The 19,892-nt window shown below is 43.6% G+C and overlaps 2 protein-coding genes across 3 annotated transcripts in view; both read right to left on the minus strand.

Annotated features, from left to right (window-relative positions):
- The window catches only part of plch1 (phospholipase C, eta 1), a 62,039-nt gene extending 47,173 nt beyond the window's left edge, over positions 1–14,866 (minus strand). The window contains exons 1-2 of the mRNA XM_084558400.1: positions 14,148–14,866; positions 5,666–5,776 (exon numbers count right to left, since the gene is read on the minus strand). Of these exons, the coding sequence (XP_084414526.1) occupies positions 5,666–5,744 (79 nt within the window). The 5' untranslated portion in view covers positions 5,745–5,776; positions 14,148–14,866. The remainder of the gene's footprint in view (positions 1–5,665; positions 5,777–14,147) is intronic.
- A 1,130-nt stretch (positions 14,867–15,996) lies between these two features.
- Positions 15,997–19,530, minus strand: c18h3orf33 (c18h3orf33 homolog (H. sapiens)). 2 transcript variants are annotated; one of them, XM_084558632.1, is made up of 6 exons: positions 19,496–19,530; positions 18,797–19,053; positions 18,389–18,448; positions 17,702–17,861; positions 16,680–16,840; positions 15,997–16,546 (listed from the first exon to the last, which is right to left on the minus strand). In XM_084558632.1, the coding sequence occupies exons 2-6, from the start codon at positions 18,944–18,946 to the stop codon at positions 16,289–16,291; spliced, it is 789 nt and encodes a 262-aa protein (XP_084414758.1). In that variant the 5' UTR covers positions 18,947–19,053; positions 19,496–19,530; the 3' UTR covers positions 15,997–16,288. The 2 variants fall into 2 exon arrangements, with proteins under 2 accessions (XP_084414758.1, XP_084414759.1); XM_084558633.1 differs by lacking the exon at positions 19,496–19,530 and having other exon boundaries at positions 15,997–16,543; positions 18,797–19,195.
- Between the last annotated feature and the right edge of the window lie 362 nt (positions 19,531–19,892).

Consider the following 19,892-nt stretch of genomic DNA (forward strand, 5'->3'; position numbering starts at 1 on the left):
GGCAGCAGAGCCAGACCGTCGTGTAAACTGTCTGATGTGAACTGCTTCAAGTTACGACTGACCGTCTCCCTGCTGCTTCATTTCTGGGCATGAGACAGAGGCCTGAATGTGTGAGTTGGTACAAATGAACTGAGCTGCCGGGTGGCCCACTAACCGCCGAAGGCATGAAAGCAAATTAAATGAAAACCCGGTATTCGTGGATGACTTGCTTTCCTTTTCACACTGCGCGCAGCTCTTTAAATGCTGCAGACTTCTACTGGTAGCAGCTTAAGGAACCCCAGCAGGTTAGCTAAATGTGTTACAAAAACATCCTACATGCTTGAGGCAGGAACAAACCCGATGGGCCGGCGGTTAAGTCTCCGCGGAGGCAGATACAGTGACTATGCATCAGTGAAATTTTATGTCGTGCAAATTATTTAAGAGCATGTGAAAAAGGAAAGCGCAACAATATGATGCAGATTCAGTAGCACAACCAATACTGATTTGGATTTAGGAAAGATTCCCATCTAAAATGGTCTAAGACTGGTGATCAACTCTATCTCACTTCCAATTCCAGTGGGCAGATTCCAATTGGCACCTATACCAACCCTAAGGAAAGGAAAGGGAATTGAAAACAACAAAAAGATTGTAAAGAGATGAGAGTGTGTTCCCTCCTGGTGTCTGCTTGCCTTTTCTACCCTGAGGCTACAAAAAGGAAGATGCAGAAAGAAATGGTTGATCGAGAGAAGGTCGAGGGGAATGTGCTGAGATTCATCATCATCAGTACAGGAGAGACACATGAGGAAAAACACATCATACATGGAAAAGCCATTTCCTCCATGTGGAGGAGATTAGCAGCCATGCATGCTCCTCCAAACCTGTCCCTCTCCACCATTTTCTCGCTTTTTCCTCTCTCAGCACGAGCTTGATTTTCCATGCAACTCATCAAGCCTGAGTGTTGCCAAAAGAGGTAGCTGCGTAGCCCACTGAGGGTTAACAGGGGCCCTCCTCCTTTAAACCTCGCGGAAAGCTATACACGCAAGCCCGGGCACCGCAGGAGTGAAGAGTGACAGCTTGACACATTCTGTTTTTTTAAGTGCCAAGGATGCTCCATGTTTTTGACACCGACAGGAGAGAGCAAAAGGGTCGCTCTAATAGCCCAGGCACTGCCGGGGCTTCAGTTTTGCCATCAAAGCTCTCGACGCAAAGCCCTGTCACATTGTGTGGTGCTCAACATGCCCTGCGCGGGTTTCAAGAGGATCCTATTTCTGCAGATGCCAACGCCAATCCAGTCCACCCCTGTCACTGAGACGTGGCATGTGGAAATGCTATGCGCTCTGTCAGTTTTCTCGGGCATCTTCTCACCAAGGCGCTGAAGTGACACAACATATACGACTCAGGGATGGTTGGATCGCTGCGAAACAGTGCGTTGGGGATGCAGGGTTGTAAAATGATGTGGCACATCCAGATCTGCGTGGACTCTGGGCAGAGCAAGTCTTTTCAGGTTGACAAATTAATATGCTTTTCTGCCCCCTAGTGACGAGCACAAAAGGGGCATTTTCAGCACCGGGGACAGTTTCCCACTGCTTCACTGCTGCTCTCCATCAAGAGCACATCTCACATAAACCGACAAAATCGCACAGCAGTTTGCAAATTCACATATGCATATAATATTTTGCAGAATTATTCAGTTAAATCTGACTTGTTGTTTCCCAGAACGACAAAAAAAAAAACATATATATATGGCTAATTGTTACATAATGAGCATCATGCAAATTAAGATCTCCAATTAAGATTCCTTTCTGGAGAATTTGAGCGTGGTTGAAGAAATTTCTCCACAACAACAACAAGCGCAAAAGAGAAATTAGGCTTCAGCGTTTTTGCAATGTAGGCACCAAAAGGAATGTGTGTGCACCACACCAAGGAGTATTCCTCCCCAGATGAGACAGAAAATATGAGATTACCCGGCGGCCAAAAGATCACTTACCCCTCTCCAAACTGAGATTTCTGCAAACTTCGAGCTCTGCCATTTAGGAGGGGAGTTGTTAATCCCAAGAGGTCCCTCCATGCACTTTGAACATCATTTTATTTCCTAGTTAAAGCGATGTGAAAATGCCATCAAAATGCGCCCGGTTAGTCAATTTCTCCATGATGATTATGCGTTCACAAGAAGCGCGCCATGGTAATGAAGTGTCACTTTTCACTCCAAAGAAAATAAAAAACCAAGACAAGCTCCAGAAGCTCCTCGGTGCCTGCCTCCCAGCGCGGTCTGCGGAGTGGATTCACAAACCATCAAAACCTCTCACATCCACAAACCCCGTGCGCGCACATCCTCTCCTCTCCTCTCCTCTCGCCAGGCGCAGCGCACAGGCAAAAACGATAAGCCGATTCCTCACACGCTCGACGGGCTGACGGAGAGTGGATGTTAATAAGCGAGAGCTTAAGACGGGCGTGGAGTGAGCGAGAGTGAATGATAGCGCACGGAGCGGTTGGCCATTTGGTCATTTCATCAGCTTTAAGTGGCGGTGTGGTTCGGCTGTTTGCTGGCGACGGTTTGAATTCCCCACCAAAATGAATTCACGCCACATCCGTGTGTTTCTTTGTTTTGTTTTTTTGTTTTTTTTTGGTCTGCTGTTTCTCAGTGTACAGCCTTTGGAGAGGGGAAAAAAAAGTCATCATTGCGCATGGATGCCAACGCTATGACCCACTTTACACTGGTGTCTCTCTGTGTCTCCATCAGTTGAGGTATCAGTGCTTCCTCGAGGACGCAGCAGGGAGCAGATTTCCTGAAAAAATAGGGATGCCCCGCGTCCCATGAGAGGCAGGGAGTGACAAAAAGCACCAACATGTATTTCTTTGGCATTTGAATTGTGTGTTTCGTGTCCGTCCGGGCTGGAGTGTGTCATCCTAGTTGAGTCATTTCCCTAATGATAGTTTAGCCAGTCTGGAATTCCCAGATTACTTTTGCTCATTGGTCCACATTAAAGCCATTTAATTTAGGCTTGCAGGAGACAATTATGAAGTGACTGAGCACACAGGGGGACACACACACACACTGTTCAAACAGAGAGACAGGAGCAGAGGTTAACAAATCGATTAATGCTGTCTGGAGGAACAAAAAGACACGTCTGAACACCGGTGTCACCCTCAGCTCATGGCTGTGTGTGTGTTTTCCCATTAACCCCCCAGTGTATTTGCAGGTACCTCTGGCTTCCCATGATTGCACACTTTGATTTGAGTAGAAACCTCTCCCCTCGTGTCTGTGAAGGTTCTCAGACATGAGGAGGTGGAATCTTTCACGCAGCACATCGATGCAGTGGACGGCAACATCAAGTTCACTCGGGGGGAGATAGTTTGGCCTTCTTGGACTGAAGCCTCAACACTGGAGCGTATAGAAAACCCACTCACGCTCAGCAGCACTTATTATTTGATTCTCACCACCCGCTGGAACACAAGCTACGGGTCATCAGAACTCTTCAGCACTGAGCACAGACTGTACCCACAAGATTGGATGGTAAGGAGAACGAGCAGAGACACATCAAACAAACACCCAAGACATGTGGATATCAAAACTGGGCGTTTGTCAAAGGCTCAAAAAGATATGACACATAGAAAGGACAGAAAGGACAGGGAGGAGGAGTACAACAAGAGGAAGAACACCATCATCCCCTAGCTGGCTGGGGAGTCGGAGAAACTCAGGAGAATTTTCCGAAAACACTGCATTCCAGTTTATTTCTTAACACACTTAGGCAAAAACTGGTCCACCCTAAAGACAAAACACCCAGGCAGACACAGAGTAATGTGGTGTACGCGACGGCACAGCAATGAGGAATGTACAAACTTGTACATCGGGGAAACCAAACAACCCATCCACAAACGTTCAAGAGAGCCAGCTCATCAGGAAACGATTCAGAGGTTGAAGATAACAACGTCCAAATCTTTGCCACAGAAGACCGATGGTTTGAAAGAGGAGTAAAGGAAGCCGTTCATGTCAGATTGGAAAAATCTTCTATAAACAGAGGAGGTGGACGGAGATTTAATCTGCCAACAATATACAACACAGTTTTAACTTCTATCCCAAAGACGTTTCAACACCTTGAGACTGGAGCCTCTGACTGATAGTGGGTCGTTAGAGCACCGTCCACAGGGCAAGAAGACAGGGACAAACAGTCCCCCCTCAACGAAAGGTAAGTACCTAGCCATTTATAGAAATGGGTTACCTACAGAGTTTCCTATTTAAACCTCAACTTCCCACCACTCCCTTAGAAATGAAGAAGCTACTCGGATAAGTAGTAAAACGTCTTCTCAAAAAACTCTACAAGTCCAGTTGCCCTTTTTTAAACGCTTTTTGGTTCTCTCTCCTCATCCACACATGCCTTATCACAGGCAGATTCTCCTCCCTCCTCCCTCCTCCCCTCAAACCCTCTTGTCTGTGATTTATGTACCACGGCCAAACAAAAACCATCAGCCACTCTGTCATTCACAAAAGACTGGAAACAACTGGGAGGGAGGAAAAGAGGCCGAGTGGAGCAAAGTCATGTGGGAAACAACATAACAGAGGGCTGTATATTCTGAAAATGGTTCTTCTGACTGACAAGAAAGGACGGACTGTCAGGGACATGAGGGAGTGAACGCGGACAGAGATCAACAGGATCTGAAGTTTGGAAAAGACGCAACAGGCGGCTCATTATGACGCAGTTTGTTCCTTTTTTTAAAAAATGTTCTCCTCAAAAACTTCACGGCAGCTTGAACATAATAAGTGGGTGCTGTTACTGGTAGATTACCGTCAGAAATTATATTCTCATTTCATGCTCGGGTATTCATTTTCATTAATAATCCGCAGATTCGGAAAGAAAAAGCATCTAAGGCTCCAAGAAAGACATTTAAAAAGAAAAAGAAAACATCTGCGCGACAGAAGGGGAGAGAGACACTTGTGTTTACTCTCTGCATCAATCAGATCAATCCATCATCTACAGAGGAGTAGAGAAGCAGTGAAGTCTGTTTACTACTGCAGGCAGAGAGTGCACGCCATGCGTAGCAAGCAGTCTGCAGGAACGAGATGTAGATTCCGGTCGCATTTTGTGTCAAGGTGAGGTTTTAAATGATCCGTCTGCTGTGGGTCTGACAGCCACACAGAGGCAGGCCGGCTCATCGGAGATTTGTCATGGATTTGTCTGGCGGATCTGTCTGCGGCGTGCAGCCTCATCACCACCGGAGCTCATAAATCAAGATCAAAAGATGGCACAGCATGTCTGGATTTACTTCAGACTTTGAGAAGAACGAGGACGTGAAAAGTGACTGCTTCCGTTCAATTATGTCTAAGCAAATAGTGCAGATATTGACGTCAAAAAGAACAATGCACAGACATATAAATTCCTTTGTACATTCTCGGTGGGGGATAAAATGTTTATACAAGACTTAACGTATGGCAAGAAAGGGAGAACACAGTGGTTCAGAGGCTTGCAGGTGGTTTTATGTCCCACAGTTAGAGGGATTTGTGGATTAACTGTAACTTAACTGTGCTGTCTGATATTAAAAGCTGAATTTGTTTAGGTTAATTTGTGGACATGAGTCTCCCTCTAGTGTTCATCCTCATTACATACACAAATCAGGGAGGATAGAGACCTCTACATTATATAATTCTCTTTGTGTGTGTGTGGATGGGTGGGTGGGTTTTGATGTTTACCATGAAAGATGCTGTTGTCTGTCAGGAAGTGCCGGCGGTACTGCGGCTGTCCTTTCCTGCTCACCACCCAGGAGCTCATGGTGAGAGGAGGAAGTCAAACAGCTGGATGGTCTATGAGGGAGAAAAAGAATTCAAATTTAATTATGTTGGTAAAAAACGAAATAAATAAATGAATGCATGTCTTGAAATATGAGCCAAGACATAAATCTCAAGACAAAAAGCTCAAGATGCAAAAGAAAAATGGGACAAGGAGACGGGGTTACAATAAACACACGTCAAGGCTGTGACAAATATTCTCCTAGTCTTATCTTCCAGCTCTCTAACACACTCTCTTCACAGTGTTATTGATATAAGTCAACATTTAGCTGAATGAAACCAAAGGCAGGTTATCCATGACTCCTTGCCCCTTCCACGTTTTTGTCCCTTTACCCTCAATATCTCTCGACATGTGTTCCCATTTATCTTCTTTCCATTTCTCCTCACCCTTGTTCCGGGATTCCAAATTTTCCGCTTCTACCTCCTGATTGCATTTCATCCCTACCGCTCCTACTGCCAGTTTTAAGTGATTCCCCACCTGTTGCTCGTCTGTTTTCCCGTGATTTACGGCTTCCCACTACAAACACTCGCTCGCACTCTCTCTCTCTCACACACACACACACGCACACGGGACACGTATAGCCCTGGAAAGGCTCGGAGCCTCCGGGACAGTTATGGGCGTCTGGTGCCGGCCTGACCTGAGGAGAGGTGACTGTCTGTTTGAACATGCAGAGCTCAGGGGGTCAAGTGTCTTTGAGGTGAAAGTACTTTCCTGTGACCCTGCCGCCACCTCGCTTTAAAACAGGCCTGTAACGTGTGTGGCGTTTATGACAGACAATAAGACCCATGCCATATAAGCTGATGTGGGCATAATCCAGGAATGTATTTTAGTGCCAGTTAAGCAGGATTTTTTTTTTTATTCGAAAACTCTACTCTTCTGCACTCATATACATCGATTAGAAACAACATTAAAACCACTGACAGGAGACGTGAATAACATTGACCATCTTGTGACAATTCAGTGTTCTGCTGGGAAACTTTTGGACCTGGCATTCATGTGGATGTTACTTAGACATGTAGCACCCACCTAGACCAGACCAGACACCTCCACCCCATAGCAATGACACACCTTGAAGCAGCCATCCCCAGCAGGATGCAGCCTGACACAGACACACACACAAAAATGCTTTAGGAACAACTAAAAAAAACATGAAGAACAGCACAAGATGTTGACCTGGCCTTCAAATTCACGAGATCCCAAACTGATCAAGTATCTGTGGGAAGATCCACAGAGGCACCTCCCCTCAACCCATAGGACCCAAAGGCCCCCACCAACAACATCCTGTTTCCAGACACCACAGGACACCCTCAGAAGGTCCATGTCCATACTGTTTTGGGGGCACAAGGGAGACCTGCACAATATTATTAAGGTGGTCATAATGATATGCCTGATCAGTGTATATATATACATATTAGGAGTATACCTCTCCATATTATCATTAACATTTCAGAATTACTCATTGACTAGGGACTTAAGTTGATTTAGGTGTGGACTGGTTCCAGGATGTGACCTTTACAAGGAAGTTGAAGCAACAACTACAAAAAAAAATCAAATAGCTAAAATAAAAAACTAAAACAAATAGGTCCAACGATCAATCTTTACAACGAGGCATGGAGACAAACAGATATGGAAAGTTAAGGACGGCTTTAAGAACGCATATTTCAGTTAATCGCTGCAGTCTGGAGCTTTGATAGTCGGACAAACACAGCTTTGTCTTAACAACATCATACCTGCCTCACAGGAAAGATATTAAAAATGATTCATGCTATGACAACTGTTGAGTTACCTTCAAGTTAAAAGCAGAAAAAGCATTCTGACGCTCCTTCAGAGCCATTAACCTCTGCTTCACCGTGAGCCTGCGACGTCTCGTGGCTGCTCTGAATCCTCTATAGAGTGAGGCCCCTTGTGTCTTTCTGCTTAATTATACAATTGTTTCTAAATGGCTGTTTGTTTTCACAACGGAGTCCAAATTAGAGACAGGAGTCGAGCGGCAGAGGCAGATCACTGGGGGCATTGTTCGAGCACCTTTAATGATATGTCACATCGCGATGCAGATAGATTACGTGAAACCTCAATAAACACTGAAGCCACCCGCAGGAGAAGAAGTCACCAGAATGTGCAGGTCAGCAGTTACAAACAGTGTGCAAAGTTAAATTATTTGAAGTAAAAAATGTGCATGAGACTGACACAAAGTTAAGAAAAAGACACTTGATTAATACACTTGATTAGTAATCATTACATATCTCATTCCTTGCATACACCACTCCAGTCAAGAATGACTTTCCCGATAATACCCAACAAATTAAAAGAATGGGAAGAGATTTCTACAGTTTTGCCAAGACTTAGATGAGAACATTTATACAACTCTGATGTCTGTCTACTGTTTTCGTGTCCACAGCGCCCCCTTGTGGCATTCAAAACCTCGTAAATAAAAATTTTAATATACGGTGATTTAGTTGTTAAAGGTTTTCTTTGTGTTTTTATAATATGTCTGAAGAAAATGTTGGTATTCCCAACGGCCTCACCCTTTCATTATGCTTTTCCATTTCCCACATTAAGCAACCCAGTCGTTAGCTTTTTTAACTGTTAGCCTTGGTGGCTAGTAGACATCAATAATTGACTAGCAGCAGTGTTGTCACAGTTTATGGCTGAGGTTGTGTATACGACTCATCAGTTCCATTTAAAGGCAGCTTTAGCTTAGCTTAGCTTAGCTTAGCTTTAGCTTAGCTAACTGGCAACCAGGGCAATGAGTAGTAACAGTCTCGCTCTATTGTACAATAACACAATTTAAATTTCTGTGCCTCAAAAAAAATCACAAATGAATATGGAAATTGTCCTTTGTTCAACTGATGAAGTATAAAAATTGCAGATTGTGTTACGCTGCAAACTATTTCTTGGCTGCACGCAGTGATTAAGTCTTGTCATCATTGCTAGTTAGTTAGTTTTCTGTCTTTGTGCTAAGACACAACACCTGGCCACTGGCTGTAGCTTTGTATTTACGGTACAAATGAGACTGACATCTAACATTTTGCAATTTAGTTCCCAAAACGATTAACTATATTAGCGAGGAAGCCAGCTGGAAGCTCCACCGCCCACAAACTTTTAGTGGGGGAATTTCAGTCTGGAGTCAGTCAGTCAGTCAAATCCATTGGGCAGGTTTTATGCACAAGATACATAAACAGTAAGTATGTACATAAGAGTAACAGAGATATAGTCATACATGTCAAGTGAACGCTGTTGAGTTGATTTTATTGACAATAAAATTGCTGCCATCTGAGACGCGAGAAGTTTATTGATGATATTCCGCTTTAACCTCCGCTGTAAACAATCAAATAACGAACAGGTAATGGAGATTAAAGACTTGTAACCATACATAAACCTAATGTGTTTAACCGAGCAGCTGTAGGACTATGCACCCTTGTGTTTTACCAGACTCAGATTCTTACCAGAATTATTACTATTCCTTTAATAAAAACCAAAACACATTATTTATGTATTCCAAACTGTGTCAGTGCATGACTGATTATTATGTTTGTGTGTGTGTGTGTGTGTGTGTGTGTGTGTGTGTGCACCGTCATGCTTATGCTGTGTGAGTTGGTAAAATGACTCTTCTGACTGCATGTAATTCTAGCAGGCTTCTCAACTATAGCGTGTCAAAACCTCAGGGGAATACAGTCTGTTCTTTCCTGTCTATTGGGCTCCTCACTGGCAGAGAGAGCAGCTCAAAAATAAATATTTCACTGCCAGAGCTATTCTATCTTAGGGCCTGACAGGAAGTAGGACGAGGATGCCCTCAAGTTAAAAAAAAAATAAATAGTTGTAATCATACTGAGGAAACACAATAGCAAATATGTGAATGCAGAATTTTTGGTACTTGCGCACATTTTCCCATTTGTTTTTGTTATTTTATAAGTAAGACAGAAATGCATTTATATATACTATATATACTGGTATGTTGAGAGATTATAGGGCACACTTAAATCAGGTTTTCACTTGCTGCACATATACAGTACAGTATGTCACTGTAGTTAACGTTTAAGATCTACTGTTGTCATATTTTAACCTCCAGGTTAAATTCTAACAATTTCCTGGCTACAGTGAGGGATTACAGTATAACCAGCATTTTAACTGTGCCCACTTTTTTGCTTTAGATAATCAGCTAACAGACTTGATTAGACCCTGTCTAATAATCTGCTTCTTTTTCTTTTCCTTTGTTGTTTTTATGTGTCCTGTAGTAGTTTAACGGTTTGGTTCTTGTGTCAGGTTTGCAGGCTGCTAAAGGTAGTCGAGTTTTGCTCAAGGGGAGCTGACTGTGTGAGGTCGTGAGGGCAGATCAAACCACAACTTAAGAGAAATTAAGCAAACTGACAAAAGACAAGCAAACTAAGAAATAATCCAGTTCATAAAAGCTTGGTTATCAAAAAAAAGTGCTGCAAATGAGAAAAGAAGTACAGAACACTGTGAAAACATATCCAAGGGACTTAAAATGAATAACAGAGCTGGGGCTCATGAAGTTACTCTTAATGATTTTACTCTGTGTTTCTAGACTTTCTGTCTCTACTATTACTCAGATGCCACATTACTGCTCTGAGCCCTTCAGCATGCTTGTATTTGTTTGTATCAAAAGCACTTCAGAGTCATTTCTTTACATGGTTTTAGCCACTGGCCCGCCTGCATGGGAGACTAGGGGCAGATCTTGAGTCTGTTCACTGCGATAGGGAAAAGTGACTGTGAGCAGAGATTTTCGCAAATTTTTCCATCCCATACTCATATCATAAGCACATGGGGCGGCTGTGGCTCAACATTCATTCATTCATTCATTCATCTTCTGTAACCGCTTGTTCCTGTTAAGGGTCGCGGGGTCTGCTGGAGCCTATCCCAGCTGTCATCGGGCGAGAGGCGGGGTACACCCTGGACAGGTCACCAAGCTAACATGTTAAACCCATTTTACACATCCGTAAGTTTAAGCTGAAGTCAATTAATGTTCTTTAATGCCCTAGTTAACTAAACTTTCTATGACTAAATATAGTTGATAGCAATGCAAATCTATTGTTAGGAAAAGAAAATGTGACTCTTTAATCCATCTACATGACACTCTTCCAGTGGAGACAGGAATTTAATACTATTTCACACTAGTAGCACAGCTTGTAATGCATCATCTTTGTGGTAAAGCATCTATCTTTTCTATATTTTCTAAATTTTTTGTCTCATTGCAACTTTTGTTTTGTTGTCCGTGTGTTTTTTTTTTTAAAGCTGTGGTCTTAGAGTCTTGTAGGAATTGTAGAAATGTGTATTGTGAATTTTATGACATTTTTTTCTCACTGATGAGACTCAGACTAATGAGACATCCCAGAAAAATGAGAAAAGATATTGTTACTTAAGCTGCGATAAACTGGAATTACCACTATGATCTACATTTATTGTTTAGTTGACATGCCACGCACGAGACATGGCATGAATCTCTCATTACGTTTGAGTGCGTGAAACAATGAACATCCTTCTCATGACAGATACACAAAGACAGCAGCATCTGTCCATGCTGACACATACTGCCAAAGAGTGCCCCGCTCGGACACGAATAATGAGCTGTACAATGGTCGTCCTATTTTATTTTCTGCGGCCAGCTGTCGTAAATGCCGGGTGATAATCAGTCATGTTTAGAGTTAAAAAGTTGCCCTCACATGGGGCCATTAGCATGTGTGTACAGTATTTTCTTTGTGCACACATCCATAAACATGTAAATTCAAAAAGTGTGATGGCACCGCACTACTCTGCCTCACATGTTGCTAAAAAATGCAAATGCACAAAGATAAAAATGTTTACACACAGACAGAAAAACAGGTTTTATCTCCAAGTATCGGCTTTAACTACAAGACAGTGATCCCTAAAGGCACACCACCTATAAACCAGACATGTTCTAGGGTCAATGCACAGAGTAAACAGTCCTGGCATGCTGATGGCTAGACAGATGAAGACTGAGTGACTCACTTATTCACAGATACATTAGTGTAGGCTGTAGTGGCAGCATGGGAAAAAAGATTTGGCATTTAACTCTTATGAATAATAATGGTTTCCATTGAATTGGGTTTAGAAGCCGTTTTTTGTTGTGTGTAGTGCATACCTACATCTGGGATCCTACTTTTTAATTGTCTGAAAGCAGTCAAACATGCAGATCACAGTTTCTGGTTTAGTTCAATTTGACATTGGTTATTTTGTCAAAGCAAAACCTCCAAAATAAGAAACAGACAGTTTATAATTACATAAAAACAGAGGAAAACGCTGAAAATCCTCAAACTTCAAAGGCTGAAAGCAGACATTATCCCGACCATTGTCACTGAAAAATCCTTTGAATAATTTACAGCAAATTACCAGATCGAGCCACTGCTTCGGCTCCGCAAACACCCACACGATAAGTTAACCGAGCTAAGAGGAAAGAAGAGGAAGTTGTAACTTCTAAGCCACCAGGTCGGTGCCGTTTCGGCGATCTTTTGACCTGATAAGGTGACACGGTGAACCTTGAGGTTACTGAGGGGCCAGTGGTGTGTTGCAGAAGAGAAGGCTGGACCAGTGCAGGCATCTGAGCTTGTTAACAGACACAGTAGTGACATTATGGAGTCGGAAAAACTGTGTAAACAAAGGGATCTCGATCAAAGAACTGCTCCGTATACTGTCTAGATTTAAGAAGGATGCTAGCGTGCGTAGTTCACTGATCACTGTCATGTTTTTTATGTGTTTTAATGCTTTTATTTCATCTGCATTGATGGAAATGAAGAAGCAATGTGAGTGGATGGAGGGATGACATGCAACAAAGGCCGCAGGACAATATCCGTCCGCTTATGGGACGTCCGCTCAACCAGGTGAGCAGTCTTTTTTAAAACTTGTGCACGCATGTGTGTGTGTGTGCGTATGAGAGACCGTGTGTGTGGTGGGGTCGTCTTGCTTTACCATGGAACGGTTAAGGTCGTAAGTCAAACCCTCAGATCTATTCCAAGGAGAGACGCCCCCCAGTTCTCCCTCCTGTTCCTATCCTTTACTTTCACTCTCGGGTTTTAGTCTGTCTCCGGTGCATCCTCACCGACGAGAGTGTTCCGTGGGAGAAAGTGAAGGTTTGTCCACATAATTCACCAAATCCTGTGAGAAAGCTTTTCACCTACACACACACACACACACACACACACACACACTGTATATACATTCACACTGTGGTAACTTCAATCCAAAACTCCCCACTCCGTCAGCTCCTCCCTTCCTTTCCGCCGAGAAACTTCCAATTATGCATGAGGGATCACGGCACCCACAAGGACTCATGTTTCCGCCCCTACCACCCAACACCAGCAAACCGATACACTGTTCACAATACTCCAAGTCACATAATAACAAGGGAGTCACTTTACGGCGGAGGCATTCCTACACACAGACACGGGCTTCAACTGTGCAAGTGGGCGCGTGATGGAATATCAGTATTATAGCCGGTTATTGTGACAGCGGGCAAAAACAAACACCTGCCTGAAGAAAAACTCAATTAACAGTGGGAAACTGCACATTAAAATTGATTGAATTACACAAATGTCAATTTATATTTATGCTTCACCAGTTCTGCCTGACAGCTCTCCTTCTATTAGGTGTTGACGACACTCTGTTTATGAGCCACCAGAGATGGAGAGTTACCTTTGTGTTTTAGGGTTTATTTCAGTGGATGTCACACCAGCTCTCTGTCTCTTTAAATCTCTTTGTCTTTCACACCCGGCCCACCGCACTCGGCCCACTCAAATCAAATCAAAAAATCCCCAAGGACCCTGCTCTCGGACGGGGGAGTGCCCCATCTCTTTCTCTCTGGGAAGGCTACCGGCTGAGTGTAATAAAGGCCTTTGTTATGCTGCCCTACTGCAAATCTCTGTTGTAAAAGCACAAAAGGCTAAAAAGCACCGAAAGTGGCTGATTTTGGATGCAGCGGAAATATACTTAAACAATCACGCTGATTAATTATTGATTTTAGTGGCAAACAAGCCAAAGTAGTACTAGACAGAAACGTGGAGATGATCAGCTCAGGCGGTCCGCTGTGGTGGAAATGCTCAAGGAACCACAATGTTTTGATCCCGGCTTCCCGTGTCTTATCTGCAAGTGGCACAATAAAGATAAGGGCTGAGGTGTCTTGAGTTTCTGTTTTACAGAGCTTAATTGTGTCCAGGCACACAGGTTTAACAGGTGCACGGCTGCTGCTTGGATACTGCACACAGTGTCCTAACAACAGGACATTTAAAGTGACAGCTAACTGTGGAGGGACGGTCTGAAAAGTGCACGGTTAAGAATCAAGTCAGTGAAATTAGTTTTTTGAAGGAAAAAACTAAAAGGTCATGCATCAGGTGAAGCATCAGCCTTACTTACAGTACGTGTTTCCTCTCAGTTTCAGGTTCTGAAACGTTGTCAGCTCCCCACACAAGATCTAGTAGCTGAGAGCAGAACAACAATCCTTCAGGCTCCGGACATCCATGGCATCGGGCGCTAATGTAGATCAGTAATAGTCCCAGGGCTTTGCTTTTCAGGAAGAGAGGGTCCCAACAACTTCACTGTGTGGGTAAGTACCCACCACTACATGAAGCATGGTGCCTTTTCAAATGACTGCTGCTGGTGTGGGACGGGTGAGTTTGGGAAAGTCTGGAGTGGATTTCGGAGTGGACTGCTTTTAACAAGAGAGACCAGAGAAGAGCTAATTGTGTCTTTCTGTTTAAGTTTAGGAATAAGAAACAAGAAAATAGACCAATTAAATACTTTAACATCAGAAAATTAAAAGAAATTATATAAGCTACCGATGTTACAAGACCTCTTTTGTCTTTAATTTAACTTTCTGAAATGTTAATTATACTTTAATTATTTTGTCCTGATCTCAAGTTTATCATCGTGCCAAGCAGTTATTAAAAGATGTGACGGTGAGAGGCCCTAAATTCTTCCCAAATGCTCAACCAAAAACCTCACATTTTTAAATTTTTTCCCCACTTCTTTCAGTTAATAGCTCCCTCAATACGCCTCACAAATTCTTGAAATTTTTTACAACGCATCAGATGACCACGGAATACACATACGCTGATATCTCTTGAGTTAATTGGTTTATTGCACTCTTCCCTCGCCATAATAGCCACGAGCCGCAATGCAAGATGCAGGAACTCAAATAATAAAACTTGCCCCTCGCTATCTGCCTCAGCCGCGGTTTCCCTCCCGCTCCCCCCCCCCGGCCGGCCGGTGACAGTTCAAAGTCTAGCAGCAACAGCCATCAAGCCCCAAAATGCACCTTACAATTTAAACCGGCCCACCAATCACAGGCCTCTCCGGCAGTAACAGTCCGCTAGTAACATTTGCACAACAAAAGAGGGACTAGCTGATTCATCAACCCCCCCACCCCTCCCCGTCTATTCTCCCCTTTCCTTCACTCCCTTTCCCCTCCACTGTGACTCCTCCTCTCCTGCCTTTGTGCTCGGACCCAAAATCCCCTTCTACTCCCTGTGACCCTCCTCCCCTCCGCACTAATCTCCTTGTGCCCGTTGGATTGACTGCTCTCGGTGCTACCTCTCGCTGGACCCCCTCACCCTGCACCCCACAAGACACATCGCGGTCTGGCCTCATTTGCACCTCCTCCTCCTCCTCCTCCTCTGCCTTGGATGGATATCAACCAAACAGAGGCACAAGGTGTCATTTTGTACGGCTAACAATAACCCGAGCAATCACACGATCCTGGACGCACAGGAAATTTGATGTGCGCTGATTGGAATGAAACAGTTCGAAATCATTATTACTTTCTTATTACGAGAACAGTGAAATCAAAGACAGTTCCTCCATTGTCTTCTATCTCGGCGCTCAAATCCCCTAATGGCTCGGTCACATTACAGCTAAGAGGGCCCTTTTCCACAGGTACTTAAAGACCCCCTCACACACTACATATAAGGCTCCCGTGGGGTTTGTGGGCCACCAATATAGAGTTCAGCCTTTGGTTCGCTTTGTATTTCACATTTGGTGTTTCTATAGCAACTGTGGACAAGTGGACGCCCCCCCCTCCCTCCCCATTTCGAACACCATTAACATACCCCGCCCCACCTTGTGTTTAGTGGGGTGTCCCACACACACACACTCACCCACACACACACACAGCAGCGGACGGGGCTGTGCTTAGCTGCGGTTTAATGGGCAATGAAAGCTGAGGGATTAGTATCAGGATTTGAGACAAAGCTTTTAATAACCTTTTAATTCATATCAAACTTCTTAGGAATGGAGAACACATTGAAAATAAACTGCGGACCTCTTTAACAGGGAATTAGTGTCAAGCGCTGTGTTTTCTCTTTGCGCAATCTGGGAAATTAAAATGATTTTATGGATTTAAGATGGAAATCTGATCACCTAGATTTTCAACTGTTTTACAAGTTTTGTAAAGATGTCACAAGTGCACAAACTCCACCAATAACAAGTTTTGCGTCCTCGCATCGTGAATAATCTCACGCCTCACCACCAACACTGGACTAATTGGTCACTTCACCGCATCAAGTCCTTTTAAAGATCCTCCTCATCAGCCTGAATAAAGCGTTATCCCTGACAGCCTTGGAGGCCCTCTCCCACAGGCTGTCCTCTTTCCACAGACCCCGACCCTTCCTCTCAGCTTTCACCTCTGCTCTGTGCAGCCGCCTGTGGAGACGCCAGTAGAGGCGAGAGTCGGGCAGCACTCCGGCGACGGGCGCGGTGCGAGCCAGACCAAGCCGGAGGACCTCTTCGTTCAGACAGCAGCTCCACAATGACCCCTGCTGGAGACATGAAGGGGGGACAGGGGGAATAACTTATCAGTGACACATTGAGCGTTCAATTTTGACATGTAAAATACAATTTTTTTTTCAGACACAGACTAAGTGATTGACAAATACTTATTAGATGCCTTACCTTGGTTTGAGACACCAAACAGTTGAGTCTGTCGTCCTCTCGACTGATGAGCTTTAGCCACACTATTTGGGCAGGAGCTAAGTTCTTCTGTAGCCATGCCCTTCCTTCTGGTGTCAGCTCCACCCCTGCAAGATGCACCAGCAATGGAGATGTGGACACATCTGAAGAGGACAAAGAAGGAGCATTTATCATATATGTTACAGTAAATCACTGGTCACGGAATACGTTTGGGGTAGCACCTACATGCACTGATAAAGTGTATTTCTGCAAACTCTTAAGCGCGTGTAGGTGTTGGTATCGTATTACATTTGTTTGCAGAAGTGGCATTTTCGTTAAACGTTAAATGACAACAAAGCAACTGCAAAGTAGCTTTAACTCACTATAATGCTCTAAGATTGGCCTGAATAAACACATATATTGAAAAAACTTGATATCAGCCAATAGAGTTTTGAGCCGTTAGTGTTCCTGCCCCGCGGCTCTACGTGTGACGTCCTTACAATATATATGTTAAGGAGCAAATTCCAACCATGAACATCTATGAAATATCAGTAAATTGCCCTTGCCCGGGCAGTTGATCCAATTTGCTTTGATTCTGCAGGAGTCAAGCGGTCCAAAGGTTATATCTGAAACACACACTGGTTTCTTCCTGTGAGTCCTTCACACTAGAAGTCGCTGACGCTGCTCCCTATATATAACCCGTAAGCCTCCTGAAAGTATTGCTCAGCTAGTGCCATGATTCAGTATAGCAGCTAACAGGCTTACCTGTCACTTTCAGTCACGGCAGGTTGATAAAATTGATCTGACTTTACAAAGTAAAGTGTGTCATAATGGCATTTTTTTTTTTTTTTTTTGGGTGTAACAAGATTAAAATGTGCACCTGTTTGATTTGCTGAGAGAGGCAGTGCAAGGAGTTTGTTTAAGATGCCAAATTAACTGTTACTGAGAAGGTATGCCATAAAAAAAAAACAAGCTTTAAATGGCTGCTAAATATTCTGTGTGTGATAGGGAAGTCCCCACATTACCCTTGTGCTTTGAAAGCAGCGGAGAGAGAACTGGCACATATATCGGGATGTGCTCCACTTCCAGTCCTCTCTCTGTGAGGGAATGGACTTTCCCACGAAGGCTGACGTTCCTCTCAATGAAACGAGCGGGGATCTCGTGCGCAGCTTGAAATTTTGTGATCTGGAGGGGGCAATCCGTCAACACTTACAATAAAAGATACATCCAAATTAAACAAGCTGAAACGAGGGCAACTGGTTTCGCCACCATTCCAAGTTGCTTAACAGACACTTGTCATGCGAGTTGCAGGTGGACAACTCCCACATATGTTCATATTGAAACCCAGACTCTTTTAGAACTGAAGAAGCTATTTGGATGAGTGACGTAACGTCTTTTTAGGAAAGCTAACAAGTCTAGTTGCCCTCGTTTCAGACCTGAAGAAACTTCACAGACAATAAAATATACAATTGAAAATGGATTATATGGGAGTTCATTTAACTTTTTTTGTCGTTGCAGTCTACTTTCTTTGTTTCAGTTTCTTTTTTGAGTAAACCATAACCTGGAGAAACTTCACACACAATAAAAAATGCATTTAAAATTGGACTGTATTTAAGAATCAAAGTGAGGAGTTCATCTAACTTAGGAAATACTTAGCTGAATCTGCAGACATTTGAGGGTAATTCTTGCTCCGGTGTGTCTTTCTCTCTTACCAGTTTGATACTCCTTGCTATTACAAGTACACCAGCGATGGCCAGTCCAGTGCTAATGTTCTGTGTGAGAGATAAGAGAGCAGTGCAGAGTAAATGAACTAGCTGGCAGTGATACCATCAATCCAAGTGGACATGTGCTGCTGGACACTGACACTGAATGTGAGCTGCTGCTGAGAAAACCTCCTGGGTTCAGGTGTAGAAAGGACACGTTGTCAGTGTGATGAATTATAATGCCATAAGTGGAGGGAATTGGTCGTAAATACTTTTGCATAACTCCAGATTATGCTCCCCTTGTTTTAAATATCACTAAATGAATGATTGCATCTAGTTGCAAGGTTGCACAGTGTGGCAGTGGAGTGCATTTGCTCCCATGATGCGTCAGTGCTTCCTAACAAAGAGGACTCCTACCCGCACAAGTGTTAAGTTATCATCTGCGAGCTGAGACACTAGGGACACGATGTTGCGAGTCGACTGGCTTCCTCCGTCTCTTTGTTGTCCCCGATCAGTTTCTGTTTCTCGGGAAGACTCCGGCATGTTGTTGACATTTTCTCGACGCATGATCCGACGCTCCGCCCGCTCTGGGAGGGACGTTCAAGAGCAGCAGGCGGCGCAGAGTCTCCTCCTTGTGGTGCGGTTTGGAAATGACAGGATGGCGGTGGGGGTCCCTGAACGCATCAAGTTGATAAAATATTTGAAAAAAAAAACCCAAAAAATATGCAGTTATTTTAGTTTGTTTGTTTTTGCTCTGTTAATGTTAAAGTTATTAATTGGCAAACGTTTATTTAGTGTAGGATAAATGTTGACCATGCACTTTATGCACTTTGCAAGATTATTAACTTATTAAATACCTATCTTTGCTTCACAGTTTGAGCTAAATCACTTTATATGTGCAGTTTAAATAAATAAATAAATAAGAAATAAAAAAAACAGCTGAGATAAACAATAAAATAATCACCTTTTTTTTGCTATTTATATATTATTTTTTTTTATCATGCATGCACATTTTCCACAGCAAATAATGACCTATTTCTCAGAGCAGTCGCATGCAGCATGTGCTGCACACACACAGTGAAACATGTTTAGAAACAGACATCACTGAGGACTGACCAGTGTGTGACAGATGCACCGGAGCTTTCATCTTGTAAACTGTGAAGTCATGGAGCTACTTGAAGCCGGATGACGCCCCCATTACCACAAATTGGCCAATAGGCGCTGAGAGGCAGAGTTGTCCTCCTGGCCGCCATTAAAGAATTCAATCCATGAACTGAAATAATGGAAATCTGCAGGACCCATGGATCTGGCTGAGGAGAGTAGCCGATGAGTGGCCTCGCACATTTCGGCATTTCGTCCGTTTTTTGGGAGTGTTTCTACTATGACGGAGCGCCGCCGCGGCGGTTTTAGCGAAAAGGAGGGCGGTGTGGCTAATTGTTTTATTTAGCTAGCAAGCTAGCGCTGGAGCTCTGGTATGTTAGCTTGTGTGCTAGCAGGCTAGGAGAGATCAGGG

This window comes from Chelon labrosus (genome assembly GCF_963514085.1).
Source record: "Chelon labrosus genome assembly, chromosome: 13".
In the NCBI taxonomy this organism is placed as follows: Eukaryota; Metazoa; Chordata; class Actinopteri; order Mugiliformes; family Mugilidae; genus Chelon; species Chelon labrosus.